The sequence below is a fragment of the Melanaphis sacchari genome, unplaced genomic scaffold (assembly GCF_002803265.2).
Source record: "Melanaphis sacchari strain LSU unplaced genomic scaffold, SCAv2.0 Contig20_pilon_pilon, whole genome shotgun sequence".
Lineage (NCBI taxonomy): Eukaryota > Metazoa > Arthropoda > Insecta > Hemiptera > Aphididae > Melanaphis > Melanaphis sacchari.
In genome coordinates this window covers 345,927-358,435 of record NW_020271042.1, presented here as the reverse complement: position 1 = coordinate 358,435, position 12,509 = coordinate 345,927, and the positions used below count along the sequence as shown (strand labels likewise).

Here is a 12,509-nt window from a genome sequence, read left to right as displayed (position 1 = left end):
GTAATTTGCTCACGTTAGAGGTTGTGAAGGGGGGGGGGGTGCAAATTTGTTGTACATTTTATCCATTAATACCCAAAAAAAAAATCATATATCACAAGCATCTCTCAATACAACCTTGTGTATGTTTAATCTACATAATATATACGGGATTATGCGAACAATAACGCGTCGTTTGACGCGATTTGCAGCTGTGGCAGTTGTGACGTTCAGATATATTTCGACAACTACCAATGACCGTGATATTACTAAAATCAGCATTTCCGAATTATCTCATCACTGTTATTATTACACCGATTTTTAATGCTAATGTCAATTTGATTATCATAATAAATTTTTCAGTGAACATTGAAAATTTATGAAAATCGCGTTATTTACTGGTTAATGGTTATTGTTGTAAAATGCATATTTGTATTTATAATTTAAAATATTCATTGGGTAGATGGCGCTACTGGCGAATTCATATTTTTATATGAATAATAGATTACTTGTGACATTAAGGTGGCCATCATACTAATAAATGTAGCATGATAGATGCATACATACACCATTTCATGCGAAAAATACCTAAATAACGTGATTTACCTTAACACACGATGAAGCGGGCTCAGTCGTGTATATACTATGGAAATGATAATTATTTTTCATCAGTTCATAACTATCGATATTATAACAATAATAATTGTATTATACACGACTGTACTCCTAAATTGAACGCTTATTCGTTGTCAACATGCACATCTTCAGAATTTAGCATTAAATTCTGAGCACACGCAAGCTTCGATTGATTACTTCTACAGAAATCATTATATTTCATGATTAATCCCACTTCAAAATCGGCCTATATATTATGTACAGAAGCACGATTCGATGAGCTTATTCTATTAAATTTTATTTTTATTTAGTCATACTTCTAGGAAGTTGATTTCCTCTGTTTAGTTTGATACGTATATTTATTTATTAATCTTATCGATGTTTTGCATTATCCTTTAATACTTATACGCACGAATACTTCGTTTAATCCTAAATAAATAAATAATAACATTATATTACGTAACCGGCGACACTCGAGAAAACGTAACGTAAGTATAAGAAGTATATTCTTGGTATGAGTCTCAACTCTCGTCCAGCGAATTGATATAATAATTATTTTTAGACGAATATCATACTACATAATCCTACAATACACATTCAGTAATCAGGAACTTGCGTCGCAGCTACTATATATTTTATTACTCAGTAATATACTGTATAATAATGTATACGTGCTCTCTGCAATATACGACACTATACGACAACAATAATAGTAATGTAATTGTCACAACTATAATTTAAAAACACCGGAGAGCACGCAATAGGCGTGGTACCCACTATCTATATGATATGCATTACACTGTATATTATTATTGTCATTGCTATTGAAACATACTTTAAGGAAAAGGAAAAGAGCGATACGCGTTACGTGCGCACTTTTCACGAGTGTGCCGTGTCAGCAAAACAGTAACAATAGTAAAAATAATAATAATCACGACAAAGACGACGAAGACGTAACTCGCTTCACATGGACATATAATAGAACGACGAATTTTCCGCGAAAAACGCGTAAGGAAAAACGGAGCAATAATCTCAACAGTTAACGAGCCAAACGTGTGTTAAACACGGTACTTACAGTGGGCGCGACCGCGGTCGGAGGCGTTTCCGAGCGATTAGACGACTTGTGCACGTCGACGACGACTCGGCTGGTGTGAAGGGTTGCGGTCGACGTAATGTCGCCGCTGTTCGTGCGTCGTTCGTCCGCGGGCGGCAACGGCGGCACGGCGAAAACGCGTCGACCGTCTGCGGGCGGTAACGGCGGCACTGCGAAAACGCGTCGATCGTTCGCGGGCGGTAACGGCGGCGCGGCGAAAACGCGTCGTCCGTCTGTGGGCGGCTGCGGCAGCGACGTAAAGGTCTGTTCGCCGGGCAGCGGCATGCGCTGTCTCTGAGCGATCATCTGGGCCACGTTCTTGCGGGTAGTGGAAAAACTGGAAGCACGACGCACGGCCAACGAATAGCACGGGGGCGGAGGCCGGAAGCTGTTGCGGCGTCTGATCGGTGACGGCGGGGACGGCGGGGACCGGAACACGCCGGAAAAGCTGACGGTCCGCTTGACGGGCGCCCGTCGGCGCACCGAACTAGCGGCGCTCGACAGCCGCGTCTTCAATATGGGCTTGTAACCGAACGTCACGTTTCCGTAAATGTGATAGTCGCCTTCGTCCGACGACGACTGACCGGCTTTGCCGTACGCCGAGGTGGCGGCGGCCCTGGTCCGGTTTCCCACGGCCCCGAACCCGTAGCTTCCGTCCTCGTCGCTGTCGCTGTGCTGCTGCCGGCTCCGGCCGCAAGCGTACCGGGTCTTGCACGAGAACATGGCTGGAGCGCGAGATGAGTCGTCCGCGGACGTCCGTCGAGAACTGATTCCCGGCGTGTGTCTCGGGATGGGTGGCCGGTCGTGTAGAGGATCGCGACCGGGTGTCCCGGGACCGGAGCAGCTGGCGCGCGGTAATACGGTCGGGTCCGCCAGGTGCAATGTCGAAGACACCGCGTGCGTGTGCGTGAGTGCGCGCCCAACACATGTCCCGCCAGCGTCTCGGCCAGTAACACAATACGTATACCCGACAGAGACACCAACACCGCATCAGATCGAGGTCCCGGTGCAGCAGCTCCGGAGAGTGAGGGAGAGCGTGCGTGTACATGCACATATTATTATACTGTGCTCGGCGATCGATGAGCGGCAGATGTTCTCGCAGCGAGCACTAACATTAACGATAATAATAATAAAAATATTCGAAATCCGATTCTCGCCCGGCATCGAAACTCGTTTACGTCGTGTCGTTATGCCTATTATACGTATACGTACGGTATATATACCTATTATACGGGTGTACATCTACGTACGCACACTGTGTATAATATGTTTTAACATGATATATATATATATATACATTACATTATTTATACAGTTTACGCGCGCGTCGGTTACCTGTGGCTTTTTTTTCCACCGCGCTGCTATTTGTTATTATCGTCCCCGACGTTATTTTGTTCGCCCTTCCGCGGGGAATGCGCGCACGGATTTCGATAAACAACAAATCTCGAAAAGTGTGTGTGTGTGTGTGGTTTTTTTTGCGATTTAGCACCGCCATATGGCCGACCAGACGGTCGACGACTATTTATTTATATTTTTTTATTTTTTTTTTATTCTTGTTCCGAACGCACCGACGAGAATTAATAAGAATCGTGTACGCAGGCGCCACCGGCCGCCGCCGATGTCGTCGCGGACACCCGCTGATCAAAGCGACGCCAACGACAGCAACAGCGCTGCGAGGACGCGACGACTGGCACACGATAAACCAGTTGGACTTTTAACGACGACGTACACACGACATTGTGATTTGTGCGACCGCACAATAATAATAATAATAATATGTGTACAATGTACGTACACAGCGTTGAACGCGTTCCGTGATAAAATATTATATTATCATTGTCGTCATTAATATTATTATTATTATTGCTGCTGCAGGTATTGAGGTATGTGCACGCGGGGACTCGCGTGCCGACGACTTTCCGCGATAGCGCGACGAAAACGCGATCGCATGCAATAAGTCTGTACTCTGTAGTAGTGTAGACTGTAGAGGTACATAATATCTATTATTGTACACGATATGACTATAATATTATTATTGCAACGTTAAAGCTCCGCGGTTAACGAGTAGACCGTCGGCCGGGCTTCGCGAGGAAAATAATGTTGTCGTTTACACGTCGGAGCCGATACATACACAATGACGCGTGTGAAAACCGGAAAACCACGGTCGTCGATAACTGCAACAGTAGTGCATAATATATTATAACCACTCACCTCACACACGACGTGATGTATATATTGTTATATTTATTATGTATTATACAAAGGACGCTGTCACGCGGATGAGACAAGGGGAATTACAATACCCTACTTATATCGATGTTGTGGTGTGTGTGCTTTAACTTTTCCCGATTGAACTGATCGCGTTGACAACAATCAGGTTTAAAATTGTCAGTCGAACAATAAATTGTTTCAAAATTCATCGGCACCCAGAAAAACGCAAAACAGTCAAGAGACTTAAAATGAAAATGAAATTAAACGTGCACCACAAACTAAATCCCCTATGAAAGAGAAATCCGCTGTACTTTTATCTAATTGTACATAAAAAAAAAACACTATTGTGTCTACCGATGAATAACGAGTATGAAGAATATGGTCTCGCTAGTGTTTAGAAAGCCGTCCTGTTACTCCCGAAAATTGTTCTAATATCGAAACTGAAATTCCTGACTGTTGTCAGTATGTTTTTGATCTCAACTTGGAATATTAAAAACGATTGCATATCCAAAAATTTTATAATACCGAGAGAATAAAAACTTAGGTACTAAATACTAAGGTATAACAAAAATATCTATCTCCTAAAATGGTTCTTCATCAGTGTCACGAAACAGTAAAACGCTAAATTAATCAATCGACGACAGTTAAAATAGGAAAAGGCTAATTGAAAAGAAAAGAAAAATCACACGTTTACAAAACGGTATCTATGAATAAAGAAAAATAAACCGTAACTACTAACACAGATTTAATTGATCCACGACTAAATCAGAAACAAAACGACGAGGCATAAACCGTGTCTAAATTCCAAGTGTTTACTAGGTTAGAACAAAGACTGAAGAATAAAAGATCCAGAAATCAAGATTACCCAGTCAGGACAATCGGCACAGTTGGTTGTGGCGTATTCGTAAATTTACAAACGCATCACATGTATTTTCAAATAGATTCTATACTAATGATTGTAAATGCAACCATCGATTTATTGGATTCTAATTTAAATGTCATATCATTCAAAAATATCAAAAATTATTTAACCTACAACATCATTGTAATAGGGATCTAAAATTGGTGTATAGAAATTATTGACGATAATTGAGAATTCTGATGAATTAAAAACAATAAATTAATCTATGTTTATCAAATATAAATATTAACAGCTGTACCTACTAATATGTCCAAGTGCAATTAGAAATATTGTCTACTTATAGACGGAATCGATAAAATTTTAGTAAAAATCTTATAAACAATATCTAACCATATTTAAGCTAAAAATATTGTTAGCTTATGTAATAATCAATACATATTTTAGTTTGTTGATAAAAAAAATCCAACAATAAAATAATAATAATAATTTCATAAAAATGTTAATAAAACGTGAAAACCATTCAACAAAAAACTATTATGCCTTAATACATTGTTATAGACATTTTAATTGAAAAAGTATTTAAATTTGATTAATGAATTTAAGAATAATGAATAATAATAATGATGATAATTTTAAATTATTCAATTCTAGAAACAGCCGTGACATTTATAAAATGTTAAATAAATATTTTTCCTAATAAATGGAAACTATATACTTTTTTTTCCACATATTTATTTTTATTTGTACAATATGTATAAAATATATTTACAATAAGCACAATAGATGGAATGATATATTATAATAGGTCATGGTTGGCTTGAGTGAAGAAGCTATTCAAACTATATACTTATTTAATATTTTATTATTTGTTTTGATTTCATATTTTTTAATGACGAAATTATCATTTGATTTCAAATTCTTAGTGACTGCTAAATTCTATAGTTACGCTCATAAAGCGTAATTTCGCTCATGGCGAGTAAACTTGTTATAATTTTTATTAATTACTCTTATGTAACAAAACCTAAATAATAAATAAGTAGTAATAATAAAATGCTATTTAAAATGATTCGAAAAATGAATTTAATTTGATATTAATACTGCATAATAAAGTTAACTTGACAGAATATAATTATTGACACTTAGCGATATATTTTTAATATAAGTGTACTATTTTAGTGGTTTTAAAGCTCCAATTTTAAAATTAATTTGTTTCGCTGATAACGGACAGTTGGAATGGATTTATAATGAAAATTCCTGTCCTTTGAAACTCATTAAGATATCATCATCGTAAATTTCAGTAAATAGCTATAACCTTTTACTTATTAAAACCCTACACGACTGCAGCGTGACTAATAATAAAAGTCATCAAGTTATACAGGGATCATATACTATTTAAAATAGTCTCAGACATGCGTGTTTCATGGGACCACGACGTAGTGTGTAAGTTTTAAAAAATAAGCTCATATGATTATTTATCTTTATTTCTAAAAATACATAAACTTAAATCTTAATTGGCATACGTATATATGTATAAATTGCTGGTGTACATTATAAAATGACGATGATGATTTTTATATATCCGGTGGAATTCAAATTTTAATGTAGTCATTGTCTTAACTGTACATAAGTCGATATTTTTTTAACATTAAAATGCATATCGTAACTTTACTAACTTAAGTAAATATGTTTTATAGTTTTAAAAATAAAAACTATTTCCTGACAGTTGAATAAGTCATATAATTGGAATTTTGAAATGTAAGCATGAATACGTTTTTTAATCATCTAGACATTTTCGAGTTCGAAATCTGTTTTTCGAATGTTCCGCAAATGTGATAGGAAGCAGTACACTTTACGTTATCGTGTAGAATAATATATATATATATATATATGATACGCACCACTATCTTTCCAGTTTAGAAGTGAGTGAAGCGAGTAGTGGATATATTTTTTTTCAAGTACAATATTTCAATAAACTATATCATAATTCATAGTATAATTATCATTAAATTTTAAACCAGTTATTAAGAAACCGTTACATATTATACTTTCTACCCGCAATAAAAATAACCAATGAATTCAATGTGTGGCAGTTAAACGAAGCTGAATTTTAATTGAATGTTTATAAAACCATTGGACAACTGTATAATATGCTTTACATTTAATATATTTGTGAATTGCTTAAAAATGGTAATCGAGCGCGCGCGTTGCAAAACAATCTTGCGCCACCGCCGTTATTTCATTGTCGTGTTAATCAAAATGTAATAAAATTGCCGTAACATTATAAACTGTTCCAATCGGAGGGACGACATCTTAAACTATTGCTTACTTATGGGTTGTATTCTGGGGTCTTCGTAAACGACGCAAACACGAATTTATGTCTTTCAATAATAAATCCATAATGTCACGCTGCGAACAGTATATTGTACAACGGGTAACCGTATCCTCGCGGGATGTGCCACACATGTTTAATATACAGCCAAAACGGCGAACAATATACGTAGCTTCGATAATACACAAAAGTATATTGTTCGCTACGTCATATGTGTGTACTGTGTATACAATATATATTGTGCAGTTTATCGATGTTAACGATGGAACAGAATTATTAACTTTAACTCAAGAAAAGGAGAGCCGCCTTCGTAGTTCATATTATAATACACTAAAAGGGGATTCGGCCAATATGTTCACATACATCTCTTTCTATCTCTGACTTAATTCAAATTCTGAATTTTTGTTCATATTATTTGTATTTACTTTTGATACGAATTTCCGTACATCGAGTACATAGGTGTAAATTATTTTATTTATTTTTTATATCTATTAAAATATATACAATCAATACTATATTATGTATTATTGTGAACATTGAACGCGTGTACCTGTCCAAAAACATACAGTGTGGTGTATATAAGTATACATATTATGTATTATGTACCACGTTTGTATGACAGTGGACGAAATTCAAATCCGGAGCCTGCCGCTCGGGTTTCGCTGAACATATTTAAGATGTGCCGCAGCAGCATCAGTTTTCTACAATCATCTCGGCTACTTAATTGACCCGGGTGTTGTGTTATATACTTATTTTACACGCAGTAGGTGAAGTATAAATCATGTACATTATACCATCGTAGAGCACCTGGCCAGGTGCGGTCGTGCGCATACCGCTCGTATCATCGTGCAGCGTACTTACAACACGCGCCACCTGCCCCGAAAACCAGACACGTGCAGTGCACACGTCGAAGCGGGGCAAGGATAGGTTTGCAGCTGCTGCTGTTGATGCCGCCGTAATAAGGGCGCATGCCATCTGTTGACGGACCGAATATTATATACTTATGGGTAAATGGGTTCCACATAGATGTATAGGTAGTACTCACTATACGCCATACGTGACCCGCAAAGTCGTCCTTGACGATCGAAATCCCGACATAACCGTGACGGACTTGTTGATCCGAAAGAAAGATATAATATATAATATTCGTAGTTGAGCAGTTTTTGTATGTACACACGATATTGTTGTTATTGTTACTTTTGTTGCTGATGTTATTATTCGGACCAGACCCGTGCCAGTTCGAGAGCAAACTAAATTCTAGCACGGGGGGAGGAAATAATAATGAAATAACTATCAGAAATAACAATTTTATGAGTACCTACTATGATTGTCTTTTATTTTTGCATATTAAACACCATTTTTTCTTAAGTACTTCTCATGCGTTTCTTGATTCAAACTCCAATCACTTAAAACTATACTATAATACTATATATTCAGCGAGCTAGCCATGCTACTTAATCTCGTGTTTTTTTTTACTTTTTTGAGCTTTTTTAGTCGTTTCATCTTTTGCCAGATTGTTATATATTTTAGATTTCGATTACGTTTAAAATCTGCAGTTAATTTTTAAAACAATACATCTTTGCTCGATATGCATCGGTAAGTCCAATTTTGATAATTATTTTATTGTTTAGTAGATAGACACTGTAGTTTTTGTTTTTTTATTAATATTACAATTGGTCGATTTTTTGAATAATTTTCATATATTAGGTATAACAATCCGTTTTAATAACACTTAATAAATATAATAATATGATATTATGTAGATATTGGTCACACGCATTAATGTTAACTAAATGAAAATATTTGATTTTATCATTTTATATTGACTATGTGGTTTTCGTAATAAGAGTATTTAGTGAGATTCGAGTGTAATATAATATTATTTCCGTTTAATAAAACGTCTTCTGGGACTGGAGGATTGCTTATTGCTGTGGAGATCGTAGACGCGTCACGCCCAAACCGTAAAACGTAATAAAATAAATTTGGTTTCAAAAAAAATAAAATAAAAATATCGTTCACATTTTATAACATTTCGATACATAAATTATAGTCACGCCTTGAAAAGCACCCAATTTACACGCTATAACACCATTACAAAGTAATAATAATAAAAATCAATCCTTAAATATACTATATGATTTTTCTAGATTTTAGATCGGCGAGAAGAAGGTGAATACACATAAGGTTATACAACGATAGGTCTTATTTTTTCCTTCGTTTATTATGTTTATATTATGTTGATAATTATTTTTATCTCAGGATAGAAAAACTTTGTAACAGTTTTATATGACGTTCAACTTACGTTGGTTACGTTTTTAAGAGGTAATATGTATTCATTTAATTCACGACAGTTTTTCTAAATTTTACTACACGCAAAAAAAGTGAAAAATTGCCTAAGATTAGTAAACTATATACGGCACACATGTTATAAATATTAAATATTATTACTTGACATTTGAATACAAAGTTACTCATAAGGTCACATTATCTTTATATTTACGGTTCCATAAACATTACGTATTACCAAAACAAAACACCTATTTCTGCTCAGAATTATTTGAGAATGCGATAAATATTATCCGGAATACCTAGATCAGTAGTTCACAACCGGTGTGCCGTGACAAATGAAAATATAAATCATTCATATAATATACATATTATAGAATGTAGACGTCACGAGATTTTTATTAAACACTAAAGTGAGCCGTGTACAAAAAAAATTAAGAACCACTGACCTAGATCCATCAAAAATTTACCAGATTATCGTTAAAGTACAATATGTTTAAACGTACACACACGTATGTAGTTATTATTATCAGTTATTTTGATAACTTATATTTAAATAGAATTTTTATTTTTTGTTTTTCGACATATTATATGCCTCTTAAAATCCTTGGTAGAATACTTTGGTATGCATTGTTTTTAGGCTTGGTAAACAGAGTTCTACCGATTTTTACTATCGTATGTGTGAACCTTAATTCAAATCCCATTTCAGCTTTTCTTCATTGATATAATATTTGACGTTAAATGTTCTTCTATTGAACAGCTTTTCCAATTAATGACAAATTATATAATTTATATTTAAATTTTTGGCACCATTTAATCGATACTTATTTTTCACACTTTATACATAAATAAAGCTAATAACAATTGTAAACGAATATATGGCTATGATATATATATATATATATATATATTATCTCGAACGGATCTTTTATAGACTATAATTAAAACAATGAGCTGTTTGGAAACGACGTGCAAAAATTAACAAACGCCTGGAGCTATTGACAATGCTGAATAACACATTAATCAGTATATACTATAATTCATATATTTACCGAAGCTAACGAGTCCAATTCACCGAGCCAAACGTCTAATAATCGCTCTGGGTCTTCTTCTTCCGAGTCGCCACAATAATTGGAGTCCGCTGGACAATCGACGTCGTAATTGCCCTCATATGGTCTCATTACAACTGTAATCATAAAAATTGTTTTACTTTAAACAAGTAAACACAAAGCGTAGGCGTGATAAGCAACTAACAATAAATAGTGAATTATTGAAATTTTAACAGGAATAAAACGGTGTATAAATATATATGTATATATTATTTATTAAATGCATTAGTATAATAGTTATATTATTTTATTTGTGCTCAGTTAAAACTTAAAATGGAGTATCTATAATTTTGGTCATAATAATTTTATTTTTATTAGAATTCTGATAATAGTTCAAACAATTAAATATCTGTTAATTGAAATGTATTTATTAACATTTTAAGCTTGAAAAATTATATAAATACTTAAGTACACTTTCCTTCAATCTGAACAGACTTCAACATTTGATAATATTCGGTTTCAATATAATCTACTTCTTTGTGTGTAAATTCGATACCATATAAGTATTAATTAATTACCTACAATAGATATTCAGTCGATATTGAATTATTTTTGAGAACTTATATAACCAAGAATACATTTTTCAAATATATAACTACATTAATCTAGTCTAGATTTAAATATTACCAATCGTTAACAAAAATCTTTAAATTAGTATTACATAATACATTTTATGTAAAATATTAAAAATGTATAAAATAACTTTAATTAGAATACTGCAATTTTTAATTGATTTTTATTTTTATTTTACTATATACTTATTTTAAATTGATAGCACTAGTCTAATGTATAATAGAGCAGTTGCCAGTGCTGAATTTAGAACAGTTGCCACTCTAGGCTCTTTTAAATATTCCGCCTTTACCTCAAAAAAAAAAAAAAAAATGTAGTATTTATTTCTCAAATTCATGGATTTACTTCTATATTTCTTAAATATACATATAAAGTATTATATAATATTAATTTACGCAGTTACATAAATGCATAAAATATTTTTATGATTTTTTTTCCATTTCTAACAAAATTTGCCAACCTAGGCCCGGACCTCACGGGCCTAGGCGTAAATCCGGCCCCGACAGTTACTTTTGATCTATCTCAACAAAGCCTCTTAAATCTGTTTAATATATAATTGTACTAAAGTGATACTCGATACCTGCTTTACAGTAGAGCAGCGTTGCTTAAACTTACTTATCCATGAAACCCTTTTTATGTCTACTTTTATCATGGAAGCTCTAATATTTTGTTTAGCTTTTTAGTTTTTTTAAGATTATTTGCTATAAAAACAATAATTACTTTATACAATAACAGTGTGTTAAAGGTATTTTAATTAAAAAAACATGTTAAAATAAAAATATTGATAATTGTATATAATAATACTTAAATTACTTTAATTAAACTAAATTTTAATTTTAATAAGATAAGAGTAATTTTCTTAAAACTTAAAAAAAAAATACTTATGCTTCGCGGAACCCTGAAGTGATCTCCGCGGAACACAGTTTAAAAAACGCTGTAATAAGCATGCTTACCCACTTGTTTTAAAATTAATTTATTTTTTGGTAAATTGAGCATATTTCAAAAATTTTTTAAAATAAATTAATTACTTAATAATTGTTTTTTTTCAATATTTCTGTAGAAAAAAAAAGAGGGAAAAATTTACAACTGAAAATATTTTAAAATATGCGCTGTCTGAATGAATGATATATATTAATATTATTAATATTAAAAATTGCTTATTAGGGAATTTGAAGATATAATGTTTTCATCAAACTTTTTGAATACACTGTATATTATGGCAACGGTAATTGGTAGATTCGTACACCGTACGCGACTAACTATTACCTTACACAGAAGTTTCAGAAGTATAATATATAAATATTTATCAATATATTATATGTAAAAGCATTACGTGTTTGTTAAAATAACACAAAACTTGTTTGAAACAACAATAAGGGGCATCTAATATCAGACGAATATTTAACTTTATCACCATGAGTGATTTTTTTTTTTTAATGTCACCCTTAACAGCTGACG

The 12,509-nt window shown here is 33.6% G+C and overlaps 1 protein-coding gene across 4 annotated transcripts in view; it reads right to left on the bottom strand.

Annotated features, from left to right (window-relative positions):
* LOC112593543 (amyloid beta A4 precursor protein-binding family B member 1-interacting protein-like) overlaps window positions 1–12,509 on the bottom strand; it is a 41,321-nt gene that overhangs the window by 6,724 nt on the left and 22,088 nt on the right. For 3 of the 4 annotated variants that reach the window (XM_025337981.1, XM_025337980.1, XM_025337982.1), the window contains exon 2: window positions 10,425–10,558. In XM_025337981.1, coding sequence (XP_025193766.1) covers window positions 10,425–10,553 — 129 coding nt within the window. In that variant the 5' untranslated portion in view covers window positions 10,554–10,558. Of the gene's footprint in view, window positions 1–1,666; window positions 2,408–10,424; window positions 10,559–12,509 lie in introns of those variants that run through there. The other variant, XM_025337979.1, reaches the window with a different exon arrangement.